General features: G+C 49.2%; 1 protein-coding gene across 2 annotated transcripts; it reads right to left on the bottom strand.

Moving 5' to 3' along the window:
• Positions 1 to 2,348: 2,348 nt before the first annotated feature.
• On the bottom strand, positions 2,349 to 13,548 carry LOC140475917 (B2 bradykinin receptor-like). 2 transcript variants are annotated; one of them, XM_072567846.1, is made up of 2 exons: positions 13,415 to 13,548; positions 2,349 to 4,756 (listed from the first exon to the last, which is right to left on the bottom strand). In XM_072567846.1, exon 2 carries the CDS (start codon positions 4,743 to 4,745, stop codon positions 3,690 to 3,692), a length of 1,056 nt encoding a protein of 351 aa, XP_072423947.1. In that variant the 5' UTR covers positions 4,746 to 4,756; positions 13,415 to 13,548; the 3' UTR covers positions 2,349 to 3,689. The 2 variants fall into 2 exon arrangements, with proteins under 2 accessions (XP_072423947.1, XP_072423948.1); XM_072567847.1 differs by lacking the exon at positions 13,415 to 13,548 and adding an exon at positions 5,983 to 6,181.
• Between the last annotated feature and the right edge of the window lie 11,543 nt (positions 13,549 to 25,091).

Below are 25,091 nucleotides of genomic sequence, written 5' to 3'. Positions count from 1 at the left end.
GCCCCCTGTGTTCTCTGTCTATGACCTGATGTTTAGATTGATTCTGATCTAAAAAGTGAGATAACAGAGTTTTACATAAATTCATGCAATTTTTGAGCTCAGAGTTCTACATGAATGCATACAGTTTTTGAGCAAAGTACAATGTAACTCTGCAAGTACAAATTCACCCTACAAAATATATGTGTGCATGTGTGTCTGTGTGTGTGTGTGTCTCTGGGTTGGGGGTTGTGAGTGTGAGAAAGTGTGTGTGTGTGTGTGTGTGTGTAGTTAATGCAGAGTGTCTTAAGTCTGTGAGGGGGTGCATATGTGAGTGTGGGAGTGTGTGTCTGTAAGGGTGTGTGTGGGTGTCTGTGTGCACGAATGTGTGTTTGTGTGTCCATGTGTATGTGTGTATAGGAGTGCCTGTGAGTGTGTGAGAGTGTGTGTGTGTAGGAGCATCTGTGTGTGTGTATAGTGCAATGGTGGTCACCTGTAATGTGACATGAACCCAAGGTCCCGGTTGAGGCCCTCCCTATGGGTACTGAACTTAGCTATCAGCCTCTGCTCGGCCACTTTTCTCTGCTGCCTGTCCCGAAGTCTACTTTGGAGGATGGAGAAACTCAGCAGGTCTGGCAGTATCTGTGGAGAGAGGGTATCTGAGGATGAGCACCTTAGGACAGAGATGAGGAGAAACTACTTCACCCAGAGAGTGGTGGCTGTGTGGAATGCTCTGCCCCAGAGGGCAGTGGAGGCCCAGTCTCTGGATTCATTTAAGAAAGAATTGGATAGAGCTCTTAAAGATAGTGGAGTCAAGGGGTATGGAGATAAGGCTGGAACAGGATACTGATTAGGAATGATCAGCCATGATCATATTGAATGGCGGTGCAGGCTCGAAGGGCTGAATGGCCTACTCCTGCATCTATTGTCTATTGTCTATTGTCTATTGTCTCACCAAGACCTTCCCCACACCTCCACTACTTGCCTTTAAACAACCGCCAAACCTCAAACAGTTCGTTGTTCGTAGCAAACTGCCCGGCTCTCAGGACAACTCCATAAAATCCTGTCATGGTGGACGCTGCAAGACGTGTCAGAGTGTGGACTTAGATACCACTATTACACGTGGGAACACCTCCCACCTTGTACATACCAGGTACTCATGTGACTCAGCCAACATTGTCCACCTTATACATTGCAGGCAAGGATGCCCGGAGGCATGGTGCATTGGTGAAACCGAGCAAAGGCTACGACAACGGATGAATGGGCACCGCTCAACAATCAACAGACAGGAGGGTTCCCTCCCAGTTGGGGAACACTTCAGTGGTCCAGGACATTCAGCCTCAGACCTTCGGGGGACCATCCTCCAAGGTGGACTTCGGGACAGGCAGCAGTGAAAAGTGGCCGAGCAGAGGCTGATAGCTAAGCTCAGTACCCATCGGGAGGGCCTCAACCGGGACCTTGGGTTCATGTCACACTACAGGTGACCACCATTGCACTATACACACACACAGATGCTCCTACACACACACACTCTCACACACTCACACAGGCACTCCTATACACACATGCACATGGACACACATACACACAGACACGCACACAGACACCCACACACACCCTTACAGACACCCACACTCCCACACTCACATATGCACCCCCTCACAGACTTAAGACACTCTGCACTCACTACACACACACATACACTTTCTCACACTCACAACCCCCACCCCAGACACACACACACACATAGACAAAGACCCACATGCACACATATATTTTGTGGGTGAATTTGTACTTGCAGAGTTACATTGTACTTTGCTCAAAAACTGCACGCATTCATGTAGAACTCTGAGCTCAAAAACTGCGTGAGTTTATGTAAAACTCCGTTATCTCACTTTTTAGATTAGAATCAATCTAAACATCATGGCATAGACAGAAAACACAGGGGACCAACACCTTCAACATATTATCTAGCTATCACCATTGTTAACAGCTAACCCGAGAATGCAACTTTTTTTAAAAAAAGAATTTGTGATTTACACATGAAAGAAGTGAAACTATCACTGTATTCTAACAGATGAAAGGCTTAACAGACAATCAATTTTTCAATGTATAATTTCAGTTACATCACAGTGTAAATTTTCGCTTTAAATCCTGTTTGATAGGATTGAGCCCTCCACTATCACCTGATGAAGGAGCGTCGCTCCGAAAGCTAGTGTGCTTCCAATGAAACCTGTTGGACTATAACCTGGTGTTGTGTGATTTTTAACTTTGTACTTCTGCCTAGTTGACCAATACCCACTGATGTATCAAAGAACTCAGACACAGTCAGGAAACAGGTAGATATGAAGCATCATTCATTTATTGTCACATCTGTGATAACACACATCATATCATAACATCAAGGATTAACGTTACCCTAAATACTTTGGCATATTTTATTATTTGTGAGCTCAAACAGAGCATTGTATCAACTCAACATCACTTGAACACAGGATTACTGTCATTATACCATGCCAACTTTATAATAAAAGGTACTGTATGAATTACAATTATTTGTGTTGCTGAATCATTCTAACAGGTTTATCCAGCCATCTGGAATATTCTTGAGAAGACACCACATTGTTAAACTGCACTGAACCTTGTTCTAGTACCTGAGCTATAACTCTCCCATGTTACTTGTTTTCCCATTTATCAACCTTGCAGGTGATTTGCTATGTTTCAAATCAATCGCGATCTCTCTTTAAAACCATGTGCCCTGACCTGCCTGAGCTAACTTTTTGAAAGAGGTATACAATTAGATTTTTTTTAACACTATTTTCCAAATCAACGTGTTCAGAGATGTAATTACACACCTCTGGAGTAGGTGGGACTTGAACCTTGACCTCCAGCAATAGAGACACTGCCACTGTTCCACAACTGGGCTCTATGCTATCAATCAGTCTTTACATTCATTATCCTGCCAAACTGGCCTTTTCCAGGACGTGTCCAATTGCCTTGTGACAATTCCATAGAATCTGCTTTCTCTCCAACCCCATCCGTCCCTATGAGCTCGATCTAACTCCTTCTTGAAAACATTCAATGGTTTTTGCTTCAGCTGCTTTCAATGGCAGATTCACCACTCTGAGTGAAGGCATTTCTATTCAGCTCAGTCCTAAAGGGCTTGCCCCATATCCTTATAATTCTTTTCCTTGGATTTGCACAGCATTTTCTTTGTTCTTTGAAACCCGCTCAGATATGGAGAGAATATGCAAACTCCACACAATTGCCTGAGTCTCGAATGGAACCCGGGTCCCTTACACAGTGAGCTAGCAGTGCTAACCACTGAGTCACCGTGCCGCCCTAAAGCTTCGTGCTTGCGCAGTAGCTGATCTTGATGTTGTCCTCAGCCAGAGCCTAGCAGATGATCGTTGACCAGGAGCCACACACCTTTTGCACAGTTTACTTCCCTTTCTCCCAGAGCCCCTGGACATCACCACATCTCTGTCTGGTGATGCCCTGGTTTGAAGCAACTATCGGAAAAGTGATCAGGGACAGACTGGTATGTAATACATCTCATTCCTTCCTTTATATAATTAAGAATCTTGACATGCATATTGCAACAGCCTGTCCTATCAGTTGCAGAAAGAGGAAAAGCATGACAACCACAAGTGATGTGTGAAGACAGGCTCACAGTTGGAGAGACGGCTCGATCTCTGCTTCATATCCAGATGTTAACTCTTTACTGTTGTGGTGCGGCTTGTGAGGGAGTCATTCAAAGTCTGTAATGACCTGCTCCTAGCTCGGACCCACACCTCCTGTGCTTTCTTCCTGAACTGCTTTCCCACAAGGACATAGAGCACGGGGTTAATGCAGCTGTTGGTGCAGGCCAGGAAGCTCGCAATCTGATTGCTGTTACTAACCGCTCTTTCTAATGAGCAGCCCTGCAGGATGTTTGAAAACAGAAAGATCCTGAGGAACCGCAGCAGTTGAAATGGCAGCCAGCAAATGACAAAGGCCAAAAGGACAGCGAGCACCAAGATGGCTGCCTTGCTTTCCTTATGTACTTGCTTGAAGCGCTGCATTTGGTTGTTTCTCAGGACCTTCAGGACCTGAAATGTGCAGAAACAGAGGATGAACGCAGGGATCAGGAAACCAATGGCAACCATCAGAATGTCCATCTTCAGAACCCAATACTTATTAGGGTAATCAAGTAAACAGGCAGAGATGTTCAAATCTTCCACATAGATCACTCTTCGGAATATGATGATGGGACTACTCATCAGCACGCCGAACATCCAGATGATGAGGCAGTTGATCTTGACACATGAGAGTGTCCGTATTCTGCTGTAATGAAAGACTTTCACCAGAGCCAGGTAGCGGTCAATGCTGACCATCACCAAGAAGTAGACACTGCTGTAAAAGTTCATATAAATCACCGAGTTGACGTAACGGCACAGGAAATCTCCAAAAGGCCATTCGTAGTGTAGGGCAATGTTAACGGCCCAGAAGGGGAGGCCAGCCAACAGGAGCAGGTCAGCCCCAGCCAGATTCCCCAGGTAGAGATCTGGCACCGTGCAACGTCCTTTCTGTAAACACAGGACGATCAGGACAAAGCTGTTCCCCACAACGCCAATGACACACACCACCATGATGTAAATCGGCTGAAAGGTGTACAGCCACTCCCAGAAATTACCTTCGGGGCAAACAAGTGAGCCATTGGAGCTGTTGACTGCGCTGAGATTAGGAGCCGTTACCAGGGACTGGTTGGGAGATGTGTGGACAATCATTGGGGCACTGTCTGTGAGAAAAGAGACGGAGACCAGTTAGCCTTTCGGACAAAGATAGAGAATTGTAACCAGACTATAAAGCATCGTTCCATTGGAACAACGCACAGGGACACACAGCTATATTTGAATGTTGATACACAGGAGTAAAATGTAATCTTTTGGAATGTATTGTCAACTCTGATTTGTTATGAGCAAGCTTATCCCTGAACAAGCCCAGACACATGCTGAAATTCCAAACTGGAAAGTTAAGTATTAGCTCTGGGCTGTCAAGTGTAGTCATAAAAGAATACTTCTTCTCTCTGTAAAATACATTCCTTCAGGGGATGTGGTCATTGTTGGCGAAGCCAACTTTTATTGTCCATAAAAACCTAAAAAAGAACTGCAGATGCTGCAAATCAGAAACAAAAATGGAAATTGCCGGAAAAGCTCAGCAGGTCTGGTGGCCTCTGCGGAGAGAAAGCAGAGTTAACGTTTCGGGTCCAGTGACCCTTCCTCACAACGGATGGCAGCGAGGAAAATGCTGTTTGTACAGAAGATAAGGTAATTGTCCATTCCTGATTATTCTCCAGAAGGCTGGGGAAGGTATTGTTGGTACCTGGGAGAGAATTCCAAGATTTAGACCAGCAGTATAGGAATGGTGATGTTATTCCAAAATCAGGATTGTGTTTAATTTGGGACTAGGGAACATGCTAGTTTCCATGCACTGACTTCCCTTGAACTTTGAAACCACAGAACTGATTTGGAAGTATCTGCCGTGTACTGTGTTTGTGGTTTGCATCTGCAGCACTCTTGCCTCAGCGGCAGAGGGAATGGATAGTACACACTGCTTCTACTGAGTGTCAGTGCTGGAGGCTTGTGGGTGTGGTGCCAATCAAGCGGGCTGCTTTGTCCTGGATGGGGGTCAGGCTTCTTAAGTGTTATTAGAGCTGCAACCAAACAGGCAAGTGGGTAGATTTTTTACTCAGCAGGTTGTGAGTTCATGGAATGCCCTGCCAGTAGCAGTGGTGGACTCTCCCTCTTTATGGTCATTTAAGCGGGCATTGGGCAAGCATATGGAGGTTATTGGGCTAGTGTAGGTTAGGTAAGCTTCGGTTGGCGCCACATCGAGGGCCGAAGGGCCTGTACAGCGCTGTATTTTTCTATGTTCGATGTTCTATGAGTATTCCGTCACACGTGGACTGGGCAACATTAGAAAGAGTGCAGGAGAACGGTTCCAAGGATGAGGGACTTCACTTACTGATATTGGCTCAATGGTTAGCACAGCTGCTTCATAGCACCAGGGACCCGGGTTCGATTCCAGCCTCAGGCGACTGTCTTTGTGGAGTTTGCATATTCTCCCCTCATCTGTGTGGGTATCCTCCGGTTGCTCTGGTTTCCTCCCACAATTCAAAGCCGTGCAGATTAGGGTGGATTGGCCATGCTAAATTGTCTATAGTGTGCAGGGATGTGTAATATTCGATGGATGAGCCATGGGAAATGCAGGATTACAGAGACAGGGTGGGAGTTGTTGAGTCTGGATGGAATGCTGTTCAAAGAGTTGGTGTGCACGTGTTGGGCCGAATGGCCTGTTTCCACAACGTAAAGGATTCTCGGAGCATGAGAAAAGACCTGATTCACACACTGAGTGGTTCAGACCTAGAAGGCACTGCCTGGGAACGTGGCGGAGACAGGTTTTCAGAGAAGAAACGTAGATAGCCAATGGGTCACAGAGGGTTGGTCTGCAGGTACAACCAGTAATTAGGAAGGCAAGTGGAATTTTATCCTTCAATGTTAAAGGGATTGAGTTTAAAAGCAAGGAGGTTATGTTTCAGCTGTACAGGGTGCAGGTGAGGGCACACCTGGGTTACTGTGTATAGTTTTGGTCTACTTACTTGAGAAAGGATGGACTGATACTGGAGGGTGGGCAGAGGAGGTTCACTAGGTTGGTTCCGGAGTTGAGGGAGTTGGTTTATGAGGAGAGACTGAGTAAACTGGGATTATATTCATTGGAATTTAGAAGAATGAGGAGGGATCTTACAGAAACATATAAAATTATTAAGGGAATAGATAAGATAGAAGTCGAGAGGATGTTTCCACTGGCAGCTGGAGCTAGGACAAGAGGGCATAACCTCAAGACTAGGGGCAGCAGATTTAGGACTGAGTTGAGAAGGAACTTCTTCACCCAGAGGATTGTAAATCTATGGAATTCCCTGCCCAGGGAAGAAGTTGACGCTACTTCAGTAGCGTTTTTAAAGCTAAGATAGTTTTTTTTGGAACAATAAAGGAACTAAGGGATACAATGAGAGGGCGAGTGGGCGGAGCTGAGTCCACGAAAAGATCAGCCCTGATTGTAATGAGTGGTGGAGCAGGCACGAGGGACAAGACGGCCTACTCCTGCTCCTAGGCCTTATGTTCTTATGGACATTTGGGAGTTGGAATGGGCGGGGGGGGAGGGTCTGAAGGGGGTAAACTGCTCTTCCTGTCAACTGCCCTGAACCTGAGAGAGAAGGTGCCTCCCCCTGTACCGTAACCATCCTGCAAAGACAAACAACACCCTCTTGCATGGTGTCAGAGCCTGCGTTCTCCCCTTACAACACTAAAACAGAAACACTCACTCTGATCATTAACACATTGCTGTTTGTTTGACTTCCTCCTCACTAACTGCATTTCCAACAATGCAAAAGTGTTTCACTGGAGCGAAAGCGACTTGAGACTGTGACCTAGGCTGGGGCAATGCAAGTCTTTTTGCTTCTGATTCATTAAGGCCATAAGAAATAGGAACCAGAGCAGGAAGCCAGACTAATGGATACTTTGTCAAACACTGAACATCAATTAAGCAAAATAAACAAAAGAAAATTAAATTTTGAGCATGATAAGATGTCGTAATAAAAGCATATGTTCCAACTGGCAGGTCACAAAGAAAATTAAATTGTTATGATCTCTCAATCCATATAGTGAGACAGGGATTTATACAGAGCATCAAAGGCCCTTCGGCCCATCAAGTCTGTACCAACACAGCTAGTACTAAAAGTATGTTAATCCCAATTTCCTGCACCTGTCCCATATCCTTGAATGTTATGATAATTGAAGGGCTCATCCAAATATTTTTTAAATGTTTCCAGCCTGCACGACCTTCCCAGGCAGTATATCCCACATTCCCACCGCCCACTGTGTGAAAAGGTTTCTTCCCCAAATCCCCTTTAAATCTCCTGCCCCTTACCCTAAACTACACCCTCTCATGATTGACCACTCAACCAGGGGAACAGCTCCTCTCTCTTCACCCTGTCCATCCCCTCATAATCTTATACACCTCAATCGTGTTCCCCCCTCAACTTTCTCTGCTCGAGAGAAAACAATCTGAGCATATCTTGTCTCTCCTTACGTCCTGACAATACCCTGGTGAACTCCTCTGTATCCCCTCTCTAACACTGTCACATCCTTCGCACAGTGAGGTGACCAGAACTGCACATAGTACTCCAGTTGTGGCCTGACCAATGCTCTGTGCAATTCCAACATTGCCTCCTTGCTCTATACTCTTTGCCATAACCTGATGAAAGAAACTGTCCTATATGCCTTCTAAACTATCATACTCATATGCTCAAGGGATCTCCCATCCACAACCTCCAACTTCATAGTCTCAGAGCCCCACACTGCTCGGCTCTATCACCTACCCAAGATTCATAAACCTGACTGCCCCAGTCAGTCCATTGTCTTCTGATGAAGAGCTTTTGCACGAAACATCGATTTTCCTGCTCCTCAGAAGCTGCCTGACCTGCTGAGCTTTTCCAGCACCACTCTGATCTAGACTCTGGTTTCCAGCATCTGCAGTCCTCACTTTTGCCTAGTCCATTGTCTCCGACTACTCCATTGAACTCATCTCCTCATACCCTGACACCGTCCTGTCCCCCTTAGTCCAGGATCTCCCCACATACATTCGGGACACCACACCATGCCCTCCACCTCCTCCACGCCTTGTGCTTCCCCGTCCCCCAACTCCTCATCTTCACCATGGACATCCAGGGCCTGTACACAGCCATCCGTCATGGGGAAGGCCTCCAAACCTTCTGTTTCTTCCTCTCCCACCGACTCAACCAGTACCAACACCCTGCTCCACTGGGCTGAACTGGACTTCACCCTCAACAACTTCTCCTTCGAATCCTCCAGCTTCCTTCAGACCAAAGAGGTAGCCATGCCTGTCTCTTCACTGGATACATGGAACAGTTGATCTTCCATAGTTACACCAGCACCATCCCCAACCTTTTCCTCTGCTACATCGATGACTGTATCAGTGCTACCTCGTGTTCCCACGAGGAGGTTGAACAGTTCATCAGCTTCACAAACAACTTCCACCCTGACCTCAAGTTCACCTGGACCATCTCGGATACCTCCCTTCCCTTCTTGAACCTCCCCAACTCCATTTCCAGCAACTGACTCAACACGGACATCTACTTCAAACCCACCAACTCCCACAGGTACCTGGACTACACTTTGTCCCAAACATCCCCCACTAAAAATGCTATCCTTTACTCCCAATTCCTCTGCTTCTGCTGCAGGAGGACCAATTCCACTCCAGAACATCCCTGATGGCCTCCTTCTTCAACAACCAAAATTTCCCCTCCCACCTGGTTGAGGATGCCCTCCGATGCATCTTCTCCACTCCTCGCACCTCCGCCCTTGCACCCCACCCACCCAACCACAACAAGGATATCCCCCCCCCCCCCGTCCTTACCTTCCACCTTACCAATCTTCAGATACAATGTATCAGCCTCCGCCATTTCCACCACCTACAGTCAGACCACCACCAGAGATATACTTCCCTCCTCACCGCTATCTGTGTTCTGCAGAGACCATTCCCTCATCTCACAAGCCTCAGTCCTTATGAAGGCTCTTGCCTGGAATGTCGATTTTCCTGCTCCCAGAAGCTGCCTGACTGGCTGTGCTTTTCCAGCACCACACTCTCAACTCTGATCTCCAGCACTTGCAGTCCTCACTTTCTGCTAATCATGTGCTCTGCCAACTTCAGGGATCTGTGAATAATTACCCCAAAAATTCCTCTGTTCCTCTAAGCTGCCCAGTGTCCTGCCATTCATTAAACACTCCCTCATCTTGCTCCTTCTTCCAAAGTGCATCACCTCGCACTTACCAGGGTTAAATATTCTCTGACTAACCCACCAATATCTTTCTGTAACCTACAACCCATCTTTTTCGCTACTAATGGCTCTACCAATCTTGGTGCCATCTGCAAATTTGCTTAACATCCCCCCACATTTTCATCGATATTATTGATGTGTAAAACAAGATGTAAGAATCCCCTTGTTGTACACTACAGCACACCAACCTCCAGTCACTCAAACAGCCTTCTACCACAACTGCCCTTTCTGCCCTCTTACTAAACCAGTTTCTGATCCAGCTCACCAGGTTTCCCTCAATTCCATGCGCTTTAACCTTCTCCATCTGTCTCCCATGTGGGACCTTGTCAAAAGTTTAGCTAAAATCCATACAAACTACATCAATTGAATTTCCCTCATCCACACACTCCATTACATTTTCAAATTTGCTGACAAAGCCATGCTGACTATCCCTAATTAACCCTTGCCTTTCCAAGTGGGTATTAAGTCTGTCCAAATTTGCAGATGACACCAATATTGGAGATGCAGTGGAGAGTGAAGAAGGTTTACAACGGGATCTTGATCAGATGGGCCAATGGGCTGAGGAGTGGCAGATGGAGTTTAATTTAGATAAATGTGAGGTGCTGCAGTTTGGAAAGGCAAATCAGAGCAGGACATATACACTTAATGGTAAGGTCCTGGGTAGTGTTGATAAACAAAGAGACCTTGAAGTGCAGGTTCATAGCTCCTTGAAAGCAGAGTCGCAGATAGATAGGATAGTGTAGGCAGCGTTTGGTATGCTTTCCTTTATTGGTCAGAGTGTTGAGTACAGGAGTTGGGAGGTCATGTTGCGGCTGTACAGGACTTTGGTTAGGCCATTTTTGGTATACTGGTCTCCCTGCTATAGGAAGGATATTGTGAAACTTGAAAGGATTCAGAAAAGACTTACAAGGATGGTGCCCCTTGTTTTGAGCTATAGAGAGAGGCTGAACAGGCTGAGGCTGTTTTCCCTGTAGCGTTGGAGGCTGAGGGGTGACCTTATAGAGGTTTATAAAATCATGAGGGACAAGGATAGGGTAAATAGACAAGGTCTTTTCCCTGGGGTCGGGGAGTCCAGAACTAGAGGGCATAGGTTTAGGGTGAGGGGAAAAGATAGACAAGAGCCCCTTTTTCACACAGAGGGTGGTACATGTATGGAATGAGCTGCCAGAGGAAGTGGTAGAGGCTGGTACAACTGCAACATTTAAGAGGCATTTGGATGAGTATATGAATAGGAAGGGTTTGGAGGGATATGGGCCAGGTGCTGGCAGTTGGGACTAGATTGGGTTGGGATATCTGGTCGGCATGGACGGGTTGGACCGAAGGGTCTGTTTCTGTGCTGTACATGTGTTAGAGCTCCTGCAATCTCCTGTCTTGCTTCCCATTGCAGCCTGGGGTGCAGTCCATCCGGGTGAGGGGATTGGTCATGTTTATGACAAACAACCCTCCAGTAGTTCCCCATTTCCTACATTAAACCATGCAGGTTCCTCAAAATCCGTTTTGCTAGATATTAGATATACAACGATATACCGAGGTGTCAGATGATGCACTGGGGGAAAGGACAAAATGAATGATAGAATGCCAGGAAAGAGAAGAGGATCAGAGGGAGCTTGGTGTAATAGTTCCTAAATCCTTGAAGGAAGCAGGACAGATAAATGAGGTACCTGAGGCAGCTCCACAAACATCCACTCCCTCCCCCACCGACACTCAGTAACAGCAGTGTGGACCATCTACAAGATGCACTGCAGAAATTCACCAAAGATCCTCAGACAGCACCTTCCAAACCTACAACCACTTCCATCCAGAAGGATAAGGGCAGCAGGTACATGGGAACACCATCCCCTGCAAGTACCCCTCCGTGACCCTCACCATCCTCTCTTGGAAGTACATTGCTGTTCCTTCAAGATCACTGGGTCAGAATCCTGGAATTCCCTCTCTAAGGGCATTGTGGGCACAGCACATGGACTGCAGCGGTTCAAGAAGGCAGCTCACCCCCATCTTCTCAAGGGGCAACTAGGGACGGGTAATAAATGCTGGGCCCAGCCAGTGACACTGACATTACACTAAAAATAAATAAATAAACAAATGCTTGCCTCTTTTAGTTAAGGCATTGAATATAAGGTTATGGTGGGGCTGTACATGATGTCATTTCGACCACACATAATGCACTAGCACACAGACACACATACATGCACATACACACAGACACACAGCCCCCCACACACACAGACACACAGCCCCCCACACATACACGGACACACAGCCCCCCACACACACACGGACACACAGCCCCACACACACAGACACACATACATGCACATACACACAGACACACAGCCCCCCACACACACACGGACACACAGCCCCCCACACACACACGGACACACAGCCCCACACACACAGACACACATACATGCACATACACACAGACACACAGCCCCCCCCACACACACGGACACACAGCCCCCCCACACACACAGACACATACAGACACACAGACACACGCATAGTCACACAGCCCCACACACACAGACACACACAGACACACAGCCCCCCCACACACACACGGACACACAGCCCCACACACACAGACACACAGCCCCACACACACAGACACACACACACAGACACACAGCCCCCCCCCACACACACGGACACACAGCCCCACACACACAGACACACACATACGGACACACAGCCCCACACACACACAGTCACACAGCCCCACACACACACGGACACACAGCCCCACACACACAGACACACACACAGTCACACAGCCCCATACACACACAGACACACAGATCCACACACACACAGACACACACACAGTCACACAGCCCCACACACACACAGTCACACAGCCCCACACACACACAGACACACAGATCCACACACACAGACACAGGCACACACACAGACATAGGTACACACACAGACATACACCTGTCAGACCCTCAGGAGAGGGAGGGAGATTAGCTCATCCCCAGAGTGTATCACCACTCTTTGGAAACCAGTCCTGATTGATCATTTCACCGCTGGGCAAAAGTGAGGACTGCAGATGCTGGAAACCAGAGTTTAGATCAGAGTGCTGCTGGAGTTTAGATCACAGCAGATCAGGCAGCATCTGAGGAGCAGGAAAATCGACGCTTCGGGCAAAACCCCTTCATCAGGAATATCTGCCCGAAATGTCGATTTTCCTGCTCCTGGGATGCTGCCTGACCCGCTGTGCTGTTCCAGCACCACTCTGATCATTTCACCGCTGGCTACTCCCAACACTCCCCCCTCCCCAACTCCCCCTCTCCCTGTCTGTCTCCCTGGGATGACAGGATCCCCACCCCGTCCCTCACTTCCACGGGGGGTTCCCTGCTCTCCCACCAGGGTAGGCGGAAGGGCAAGTCTTCCCCGAATTTCCGACAGACGTGGGGTCTCGGCTGCAACCTGTGCCGTTGGATCCGATGTTGGGAATCTGGCTGAGGGGTCCCATGGAACTGGAAGCCAGGACAATGGACAGCAATCAGGGAGAGATCAGCGGACACTTACCGAGGGAGAGACTCCAGAGTCTGTGAAAGAGCTGCTGAGGCCAGCCAGAGGCGAGGAGACTGAGAGGGAGTGCTGTCTTCCCCGGGGGTAGGGGGAAGAGAGGCTGCTGAAACAGGAATCTCTCCTGTAGATCCACACACTCTCACTGCTGCCTCCCAAGCTGACACAGTGCAAACTGTTGCTTCACCATGTATATATCTAACAGAGGAAGTAGCTTACTCACAGGGTAACACCTCCAAGTGGAAATATGTTTGAGATCACCACTGAGATTGGAGGCAGTCAATAGGTTGGATTTGCTCTGCTCGACATCCTGCATTCAGCCTTTCGGTTAAACAGCCATTTAGACTGTTTCTAAAGTAAACTGGCAGTTGACAGACAAGTGTATTCAGACTGGTTCTCCCTGCTGTTCCTGTGATCCCTGCTATTTAACTGCAATGGGGGGAATGTTGCCTAATCTTTCCCTGCTGGAGTTAATCTCAGGTAAACAGTACTCCCCAAACAGCTGGATGATGTTAATGGAATCTGAAACAAATGTCTGGATGCCAATAGGAACACTGTCATTTGTTCCCCCCCCCCCCCATATTTTAGCTGCTGGAGATTGCCACTGCCAAGTCTCTTCAAAGGATGCCCACTTTGAAGAAGGCCGCCATGATGTGGAGGAGCCAGTGTTGGACTGGGATGGGCAAAGTGACAAATCGCACCACACCAGGTTATAGTCCAACAGGTTTATTTGGAAGCACTAGCTTTCAGGAGAAGGAGCAGCACTCCAAAAAGCTTGTACTAACAAATAAACCTGCTGGCCCACAACCTGGCATTGGAGAAGGTGAGGACTACAGATGCTGGAGAGTCAGAGTCAAAGCACAGCAGGTCAGGCAGCATCTGAGGAGCAGGAGGATCGACGTTTTTCCAGCATCACGTGTTTTGGCTATAACCTGATGTTGTCTGACTTTTCACTTTGAAGAAGTTCTCTGTCTCCCTCAGATGTGAACTCCGTGACTTCCTTTCTCACTGCCACACCGCTGTGACCTCTTCAGCTCTTTGCACCTACCACTACCTCACCACTCCACCCCGTCCCCACCCACAACCCTCCCCCAGCACCAACCCCTTTATCTGCAACTCCCCTACCCCAACCCCCAGTCCTGAAGAAGGGTTACACCCAAAACCTCAACTTCTCCCCCTCCTGATGCTGCCTGCCTTGCTGTGTTCCTCCAGCCTCCTGCCTGCCCCTCCTGATGCTGCCTGCCTTGCTGTGTTCCTCCAGCCCCCTGCCTGTCCCTCCTGATACTGCCTGGCTTGCTGTGTTCCTCCAGCCTCCTGCCTGTCCCTCCTGATGCTGCCTGCCTTGCTGTGTTCCTCCAGCCCCCTGCCTGTCCCTCCTGATGCTGCCTGCCTTGCTGTGTTCCCCCAGCCTCCTGCCTGTCCCTCCTGATGCTGCCTGCCTTGCTGTGCTCTCCCAGCCTCCTGCCTGTCCCTCCTGATGCTGCCTGCCTTGCTGTGTCCCCCCAGCCTCCTGCCTATCCCTCCTGATGCTGCCTGCCTTGCTGTGTTGCTCCAGCCTCCTGCCTGTCCCTCCTGATGCTGCCTGCCTTGCTGTGTTCCCCCAGCCTCCTGCCTGTCCCTCCTGATGCTGCCTGCCTTGCTGTGTTGCTCCAGCCTCCTGCCTGTCCCTCCTGATGCTGCCTGCCTTGTTGTGTTGCTCCAGCCTCCTGCCTGTCCCTCCTGATGCTGCCTGCCTTGCTGTGTTCCCACAGCTTCCTGCCTGTCCCTCCTGATGCTGCCTGCCTTGCTGTGTTCCCCCAGCCTCCTGTCTGTCCCTCCTGATGCTGCCTGGCTTGCTGTGTTCCTCCAGCCTCCTGCCTGTCCCTCCTGATGCTGCCTGCCTTGCTGTGTTGCTCCAGCCTCCTGCCTGTCCCTCCTGATGCTGCCTGCCTTGTTGTGTTGCTCCAGCCTCCTGCCTGTCCCTCCTGATGCTGCCTGGCTTGTTGTGTTGCTCCAGCCTCCTGCCTGTCCCTCCTGATGCTGCCTGCCTTGCTGTGTTGCTCCAGCCTCCTGCCTGTCCCTCCTGATGCTGCCTGCCTTGCTGTGTTGCTCCAGCCTCCTGCCTGTCCCTCCTGATGCTGTCTGCCTTGCTGTGTCCCCCTATCCTCCTGCCTGTCCCTCCTGATGCTGCCTGCCTTGCTGTGTTCCCCAACCACCTGCCTGTCCCTCCTGATGCTGCCTGCCTTGCTGTGTGGCTCCAGCCTCCTGCCTGTCCCTCCTGATGCTGCCTGCCTTGCTGTGTGGCTCCAGCCTCCTGCCTGTCCCTCCTGATGCTGCCTGCCTTGCTGTGTTCCCCCAGCCTCCTGCCTGTCCCTCCTGATGCTGCCTGGCTTGTTGTGTTGCTCCAGCCTCCTGCCTGTCCCTCCTGATGCTGCCTGCCTTGCTGTGTTGCTCCAGCCTCCTGCCTGTCCCTCCTGATGCTGCCTGCCTTGCTGTGTTGCTACAGCCTCCTGCCTGTCCCTCCTGATGCTGCCTGCCTTGCTGTGTCCCCCTATCCTCCTGCCTGTCCCTCCTGATGCTGCCTGCCTTGCTGTGTTCCCCAACCTCCTGCCTGTCCCTCCTGATGCTGCCTGCCTTGCTGTGTTGCTCCAGCCTCCTGCCTGTCCCTCCTGATGCTGCCTGCCTTGCTGTGTTGCTCCAGCCTGCTGGCTGTCCCTCCTGATACTGCCTGCCTTGTTGTGTTGCTCCAGCCTCCTGCCTGTCCCTCCTGATGCTGCCTGCCTTGTTGTGTTGCTCCAGCCTCCTGCCTGTCCCTCCTGATGCTGCCTGCCTTGTTGTGTTGCTCCAGCCTCCTGCCTGACCCTCCTGATGCTGCCTGCCTTGCTGTGTTCCCCCAGCCTCCTGCCTGTCCCTCCTGATGCTGCCTGCCTTGTTGTGTTGCTCCAGCCTCCTGCCTGTCCCTCCTGATGCTGCCTGCCTTGCTGTGTTCTCCCAGCCTCCTGCCTGTCCCTCCTGATGCTGCCTGCCTTGTTGTGTTGCTCCAGCCTCCTGCCTGTCCCTCCTGATGCTGCCTGCCTTGTTGTGTTGCTCCAGCCTCCTGCCTGTCCCTCCTGATGCTGCCTGCCTTGCTGTGTTCCCCCAGCCTCCTGCCTGTCCCTCCTGATGCTGCCTGCCTTGCTGTGTTCCCCCAGCCTCCTGCCTGTCCCTCCTGATGCTGCCTGCCTTGTTGTGTTGCTCCAGCCTCCTGCCTGTCCCTCCTGATGCTGCCTGCCTTGCTGTGTTCTCCCAGCCTCCTGCCTGTCCCTCCTGATGCTGCCTGCCTTGTTGTGTTGCTCCAGCCTCCTGCCTGTCCCTCCTGATGCTGCCTGCCTTGTTGTGTTGCTCCAGCCTCCTGCCTGTCCCTCCTGATGCTGCCTGCCTTGCTGTGTTCCCCCAGCCTCCTGCCTGTCCCTCCTGATGCTGCCTGCCTTGCTGTGTTGCTCCAGCCTCCTGCCTGTCCCTCCTGATACTGCCTGCCTTGCTGTGTTCCCACAGCCTCCTGCCTGTCCCTCCTGATACTGCCTGCCTTGCTGTGTTCCCCCAGCCTCCTGCCTGTCCTTCCTGATGCTGCCTGCCTTGCTGTGTTCCCCCAGCCTCCTGCCTGTCCCTCCTGATGCTGCCTGCCTTGTTGTGTTGCTCCAGCCTCCTGCCTGTCCCTCCTGATGCTGCCTGCCTTGTTGTGTTGCTCCAGCCTCCTGCCTGTCCCTCCTGATGCTGCCTGCCTTGTTGTGTTGCTCCAGCCTCCTGCCTGTCCCTCCTGATGCTGCCTGCCTTGTTGTGTTGCTCCAGCCTCCTGCCTGTCCCTCCTGATACTGCCTGCCTTGCTGTGTTCCCACAGCCTCCTGCCTGTCCCTCCTGATACTGCCTGCCTTGCTGTGTTCCCCCAGCCTCCTGCCTGTCTCTCCTGATGCTGCCTGCCTTGCTGTGTTCCCCCAGCCTCCTGCCTGTCCCTCCTGATGCTGCCTGCCTTGTTGTGTTGCTCCAGCCTCCTGCCTGTCCCTCCTGATGCTGCCTGCCTTGTTGTGTTGCTCCAGCCTCCTGCCTGTCCCTCCTGATGCTGCCTGCCTTGTTGTGTTCCTCCAGCCTCCTGCCTGTCCCTCCTGATGCTGCCTGCCTTGTTGTGTTGCTCCAGCCTCCTGCCTGTCCCTCCTGATGCTGCCTGCCTTGTTGTGTTGCTCCAGCCTCCTGCCTGTCCCTCCTGATGCTGCCTGCCTTGCTGTGTTCCCCCAGCCTCCTGCCTGTCCCTCCTGATGCTGCCTGCCTTGTTGTGTTGCTCCAGCCTCCTGCCTGTCCCTCCTGATGCTGCCTGCCTTGCTGTGTTCTCCCAGCCTCCTGCCTGTCCCTCCTGATGCTGCCTGCCTTGTTGTGTTGCTCCAGCCTCCTGCCTGTCCCTCCTGATGCTGCCTGCCTTGTTGTGTTGCTCCAGCCTCTTGCCTGTCCCTCCTGATGCTGCCTGCCTTGCTGTGTTCCCCCAGCCTCCTGCCTGTCCCTCCTGATGCTGCCTGCCTTGCTGTGTTCCCCCAGCCTCCTGCCTGTCCCTCCTGATGCTGCCTGCCTTGTTGTGTTGCTCCAGCCACCTGCCTGTCCCTCCTGATGCTGCCTGCCTTGCTGTGTTCTCCCAGCCTCCTGCCTGTCCCTCCTGATGCTGCCTGCCTTGTTGTGTTGCTCCAGCCTCCTGCCTGTCCCTCCTGATGCTGCCTGCCTTGCTGTGTTCCCCCAGCCTCCTGCCTGTCCCTCCTGATGCTGCCTGCCTTGCTGTGTTGCTCCAGCCTCCTGCCTGTCCCTCCTGATACTGCCTGCCTTGCTGTGTTCCCACAGCCTCCTGCCTGTCCCTCCTGATACTGCCTGCCTTGCTGTGTTCCCCCAGCCTCCTGCCTGTCCCTCCTGATGCTGCCTGCCTTGCTGTGTTCCCCCAGCCTCCTGCCTGTCCCTCCTGATGCTGCCTGCCTTGTTGTGTTGCTCCAGCCTCCTGCCTGTCCCTCCTGATGCTGCCTGCCTTGTTGTGTTGCTCCAGCCTCCTGCCTGTCTTGTTTGGAATCCAGCATCTGTAGTTTTTCTCTCTCTAATTTGCAGAGAGTTGTCATTGGAGACTTGATAAATTGGATAGACATTTGGCTTGGTTATAGAAGGCCAAGCGGCACGATGACTCAATGGTTAGCACTGCTGCCTCACAGCGCCAGGGACCTGGGTTCAATTCTCAGCCTCGAGCGACTGTCTGTGTGGAGTCTGCACATTCTCCCTGTGTCTGCGTGGGCTTCCACCCACAATCCAAAGATGTGCAGGTCAGGATAAATTGGTCATGCTAAATTGCCCATAGTGCTATGTGCTTTAGTCAGGGGTAAGTATAGGGGTGGGGTCTAGGTGGGTTACTTTTCGGAGGGTGGGTATGGACTTACTAGGCCAAATGGTCTGTTTCCATACTGTAGGGAGTCTAATCTAAGACAGAGGGTATCTGTGGAAGGGTATCTTTCTGACTGGAGGTCTCTGACTTGTGGTGTTCCATAAGGAATGGTATGGGACCTCAAACACAAAACTAGAAGTTGCTGGAAAAGCTCAGCAGGTCTGGCAGCATCTGTGGAAAGAAATCAGAGTTAATTAACTGTTCTGAGGAAGGGTCACCGGACCCGAAACATGAACTCTGATTCCTCTCCACAGGTGCTGCCAAAACTGCTGAGCTTTTCCAGCAATTTCAGTGTGTGTTTCTAATGTACAGCACCTGCAGTTCTTTTGGTTTTTACTTAATGCTGGGACTTCTGTTCTTTGTGAGATATATCAGTGATTTGAATGAAAGTGTTAGTGGCCTGATTAGTAAGCTTGCAGACAGAATGAAAGTTGTAGGGATTTGTGGATAGTAAGGAGGGTTGTAAAAAAGGATGCAGCAGGATATAGGTGAATTGAAATTTAGACAGAGAAATGGCGGGTGGCATGTTTGTGCTCATTGATCAGAGCATTGAGCATAAAAGTTGGCAAGGCATGTTGCAACTGTGTAAGACTTTAGTGAGGCCACGTTTGAGGTATTGTGTGCAGCTCTGGTCCCACACTGTAGGAAGGATTGCAGAGGGTGCAGAAGTGGCTTACTAGGCTGTTGCCTGGATTAGAGTGTATTAGCTACAGGGAGAGGTTGGACAAACTTGGATTGTTTTCACTGGAGCTTCAGAGACTGAGGGGTGACCCAACAGAAGTGTATAATATTATGAGAGGCATGGATAGGGTGGATAGTTGGAGTCTTTTTCCCAGAGTGGTAATGTGAAATAGGTAGGGCATAGGTAAAAGGTGAGAGGGGGGGAAAGTTTAAAGGGGATGTGTGAGGCAGATCTTTCCACAGGGGGTGGGAGGAGCCTGGAATGTGCCCCCAGGGGAGGTGCTGGAAGCAGATACTGCAGCAACATTTAAGAGGCATTTAGACAGATGTGCACAGGCAAGGCATAGACGGACATGGACCATGTGAAGCAGGTGGGATGAGTTTCAGAATGGCACCGTGGTCAGCACAGACATGCTGGGCTAAAGGGTCCATTCCTATACTGCACTGTTCAGTGGTCTATGTAAGATGGGGGGAGGATTAAACTATATCTACAACTCCAGTTTAAATCTTTTCCAATGAGGGAGTGGTGATGATGTGTAATAGGAACTTTTCGGGGGTACTTTGGAAAAATAGCACAGGTTGGTCCATTTCAATTTAACAAGGAGTGATGCTATATTGGATTTGGTACTGGATAATGAACCCGGCCAGGTGTTAGATTTGGAGGTAGGTGAGCACTTCAGCAAAAGTGATCATTATTTGGTTATGTTTACAATAGCAATGGGCAGGGATAGTATATACTGCAGGGAAAGAGGTATAACTGGGGGAAAGGCAATTATGATGTGATTAGGCAAGATGTAGGGTGCATAGGATGGGGAAGGAAACTGCAGGGGATAGACACACTTGAAATGTGGAGCTCATTCAAGGAACAGCTACTGCAGGTCCTTGGTAAGTATATACCTATTAGGCAGGACATAGTTGTTGAGAGAGGGAGCCATGGTTTACTAAAGAAGTTGAAACTCTTGTCAAGAGGAAGAAGAAGACTTATGTGAGGATGAGGTGTGAAAGCTCAGTTAGGAGGCTTGAGAGTTATAAGTTAGCCAGAAAGGATCTAAAGAGAGAGCTAAGAAGAGTCAGGAGGGGACATGAGAAGTCATTGGTGGATAGGATCAAGGACAACTCTAAGGCTTTCTATAGGTATATCAGGAATAAAAGAATGACTAGACTAAGATTAGGGCCAATGATAGACAGTAGTGGAAAGTTGTGTGTGGAATCTGAGGATATAGGGAAAGTGCTTAATGAAGACTTTTCCTCAGTACTCACATTGGAGGAGGGCAATGCTCGTGAGAATACGGAGATCCAGGCTACAGGATTAATGGGATTGAGTTTGATAAGGAGAAGGTTTTAGCAATTTTGGAAGATCTGAAAATAGGTAAGACCCCTGGGCTGGATGGGATTTATCCTTGGATTCTCTGGGAAGCCAGAGTGGAGATTGCCGAGCCTTTGGCTTCAATCTTTATGTCATCATTGTTGACAGCAGTAGTGCCAGAAGACTGGAGGATAGCATATGTTATTCCCTTGTTTCAGAAGGTGAGTCAGGACAACCCTGGTAATTATAGGCCAGTGAGCCATACTTCAGTCATGGGTAAGGTGTTGGAAAAGGTTATAAGAGATAGGATTTATAATCATCTGGAAAGGAACAATTTGATTAGGGATAGACAACACTGTTGTGTGAAGGGTAGGTTGTGCCTTACTAACCTTATTGAGTTCTTCGAGAAGGTGTTTAAACAGGTGGATAAAGGTAAAGTGGTTGATGTGGTGTATATGGACTTCAGTAAGGCATTTCATAAGGTTCCCCATGGTCAGCTACTGCATAAAATACGGAGTTTCGGGATTGAAGGTGACTTAGCGGCTTGGATCAGAAATTGGCTTGCTGAAAGAAGACAGAGGGTGGTGGTTGATGGGAAATGTACATCCTGGAGCTCATTTACCAGTGGCATGCCACAAGGATCTGTTTTGGGGCCACTGCTGTTTGTCACTTTAATTAATGACCTGGATGACGGCGTAGAAGGATGAGTTAGTAAATTTGCAGATGACACTACGGTATGTAGAGTTGTGGAAAGTGCCAAAGAATGTTGTGGGTTACAGAGAGACATAGACAAGACACAGAACTGGGCTGAGAAGTGGCGTAGCACAATACAGCGCAGAACAGGCCCATTGGCCCTTGATATTGTGTCGACCTGTGAACTTATCTAAGCTCACCATACCCCCCCCCCCACCCACACACACACACACACACTACCCCATCATCATCCATGTGCTTATCCAAGGATTGTTTAAATCTCCCTAATGTGGCTGAGTTGACTACATTAGTAGGTAAGACATTCCACACCCTTACCACTCTCTGAGTAAAGAACCTGCCTCTGACATCTGTCTTAAATCTATCACCCCTCAATTTGCAGCTGTGCCCCCTCTTACAAGTCGACGTCATCATCTTAAGAAAAGGACTCTCACTGTCTACCCTATCTAATCCTTTGATCGTCTTTTATGTCTCCATTAAATCTCCTCTTAGCCTTCTTCTCTCCAATGGGAACAGACCCAAGTACTTCAGCCTTTCCTCATAAGACCTTCAGATGAAGTTTAATGCGAAAAGTGTGAGGTAGTTCACTTCGGAAGAAATAACAGGAATGCAGAGTACTGGGCTAATGTTAAGATTCTTGGCAGTGTAGATGAACAGAGAGATAAAAGGTGTCCAGGTGCATAAATCCCTGAAAGTTGCCACCCAGGATGGTAGGGTTGTAAAGAAGGAATATGATGTGTTGGTGTTTATTGGTAGGGGATTGAGCTTCGGAACCACGAGGTCATGCTTCAGCTGTAGAGGACACTGGTAAGGCCACACCTGGAGGATTATGTGGAGTTCTGGTCACCACATTATTGGAAGGATGTGGAATCTTTGGAAAGGGTTCAGAGGAGATTTATGAAGATGTTGCCTGGTATGGAAGGAAGGTCTTACAAGGAAAGGCAGTTTTTGTTGGAGAGAAGAAGGTTGAGAGGTGACTTAATTGAAACATATAAGATAATCAGAGGGTTAGATAGGGTGGACAGGGAGAGCCTTTTTCCTCAGATGGGGGAGGCTAACGCAAGGGGACATAGCTTTAAATTGAGAGGTAATAGATATAGGACAGATAACAGGGGTAGTTTCTTCACTCAGAGAGCAGTAGTAGACTCATCGACGTTAAGGGCATTTAAATGGGCATTGGACATACATATGGATAGTAATGGAATGATGTAGATTAGATGGGCATCAGATTAATTTCACAGGGCGGCGCAACATGGAGGGCCGAAGGGCCTGTACTGCACTGTAACGTTCGACGTTCCATGCTCTATGTTAATCATTTACCAAATATGGGTATTGCTGATATAGACACCTCGCTTGACAATTATTACTGTTTGGGGAGGCGGTGGTTGGAGTCTACGTGCTAATGTAAAGAGCTGCAGGGTTTTGGCTAAGTGCTCATGATGAAACAGTCATATATGTTTCCAAATGGTAGGTGAGTGCTAAAGTAGGAAGCTCTCTTGAAAACAATCCAAGTTTGTACAGGCCATTGGTGAGTCTGCCCTGAGTCCAGTCACAGGGTCTGCAGTGCATAAAAAAAGCCCTTCAGCCCATTGAGTCTGTGCTGGTCAATAACAACCCCCTAACTATTCCAATCCCATTTTCCAATACTTGGCCTATAGCCTTGGATGCCTTGGTATCGCAAGTGAACATTTAAATCCTTCTTTAATATGACAAGGGTGCCTGCCTCTCCCACCCTTACAGGCAGTCAGTTACAGATTCCCCACCAGCCTGTAGGTGACAAAGAATTTCCTCACATCCCCTCAAAATATCCTGCCCCTTACCTTAAATCCATGTCCCCCCGGTCACTGATCACTCCATCAGGAAGAAACATTCCTTCATGTCCACCCTGTCTATGCCCCTCTTAACTTTGTACATCTCAATCTTGCCCCCTTCAGTTTTCTCTGTTCAAAGGAAAAGAACCCCAGTCTGTCCAGTCTCTCTCCATAACTGAAACTCTCCAACTCTGGCAACATCCTGGTCAATTGCCTCTGCACCCTCTCCATCACTGTTACATCCCTCCTACAATGTGGATTCCAGAATGGCACACAATACTGTAGCTATGGCCTACCCTGCTTTATACAGTTCCAGCATCACCTCTCTTAAACTTCTGCCTCAGCTAATCAAGGCAAGCTTGCCATACGCCTTCTTAACCACTTTATCTACCTGTGCTGACCCCTTAAGGGACTGATGGACATGTAAGCCAAGATCCCTGTGATCCTCAGTGATTCCCAGGGTCCTACTGCTCATAGTGATTATCTTGCCTTGTTTATCCTGCTGTACAATGTACAGGTTCTGAGGAAGGGTCATTGGATCCATAACTTTAACTCTGATTTCTCTCCACAGATGCTGCCAGACCTGCTGAGCTTTTCCAGCAACTTCTGTTTTTGTTTCTGATTGACAGCACTTGCATTTCTTTCGGTTTTCATCTAGTCCATACCTTAGGCCTACATACATTAGTACCTTTGGTTTTAGAAAAATGTATCTTTTCCAGATTTAAAACTAACAACTGATCCAGCATCAACTACAATGTGTGAAAGAGAGTTCCAAACATCTTTGTGGGCAGAAGTGCTTCCTAAATTCTCTCCCGAACAGTCTGGCCCTAATTCTCAGACAACTAGCTCTAGAATCTCCAGCAAGTGGAAATGGTTTCTTTTTATCTACACTGTCTTTACCTGTTGATATCTTGAGGACTTTGATAGCGTACACTAAAGCCAAAGACCTCACAAAGTCATAGAGTCATACAACACAGAAACTGACCCTTCGGTCCAACCAGTCCATGCTGAACATAATCCTAAACTAAACTAGTCCCACCTTCCTGCTCCCTGATCCCTCCAAACCTTTCCAATTCATGTGCTTCTCCAAATGTCTTTCAAACATTGTAATTGTACCCACATCCACCACTTCCTCAGGAAGTTCATTCAATCCGCGAACCACCCTCTGTGCAAAGCATTTGGCCCTCATGTCTTCTTAAAATCTTCTCCTCTCACCTAAAAAATGTGCCCCCTCATCTTGAAATTCCCTATCCTCGTGAAAAGACTCTAGCTATACCCCTCATTATTTTATAAACTTCTTTAAGGTTGCTTATTAATCTCCTACACTCCAGTGAAAAACATCCCAGCCTTTCCTCAAACTCAAACCTTCCACGCCCAGCAACATCCTGCTAAATTCCTTCTGAGCCTCTCCAGTTTAATAATATCCTTCCGATAACAAGGCGACCAGAACTGTACACAGTACTCCAGACGAGGCCTCACCAACATCCTGTACAACCCCATGACCTCTCTCATTTTGTCTATGAGCCCTGCCTCTTGCTTGCTCTCTCTGATTCCCCACCTATCTTCTCTTCTTGTTCTCATGTTAATCCATACCATTCTCTCCCGTAAATAAGACATCCCCTCTCCCTATCAGCGTGCCTCAATCCCTCAGCTTGTAATAAGACCATCAGAAATAGAAACAGGAGTAGGCTATCTAGAATTTAGATCTAGATTTTAAGCTTACTCCACCTTTCAGTAAGATCGTGGCTG

This window comes from Chiloscyllium punctatum, chromosome 4 (genome assembly GCF_047496795.1).
Source record: "Chiloscyllium punctatum isolate Juve2018m chromosome 4, sChiPun1.3, whole genome shotgun sequence".
NCBI classification, from domain to species: Eukaryota; Metazoa; Chordata; class Chondrichthyes; order Orectolobiformes; family Hemiscylliidae; genus Chiloscyllium; species Chiloscyllium punctatum.
The sequence above is the reverse complement of the archived record's forward strand: the minus strand, read 5'-3'. Positions and strand labels throughout refer to the sequence as shown.

Bases quoted from the DNA above. Each gene is read 5' to 3' on its own strand.
- LOC140475917 (XM_072567846.1), bottom strand. From the start codon at position 4,745: ATGATTGTCCACACATCTCCCAACCAGTCCCTGGTAACGGCTCCTAAT.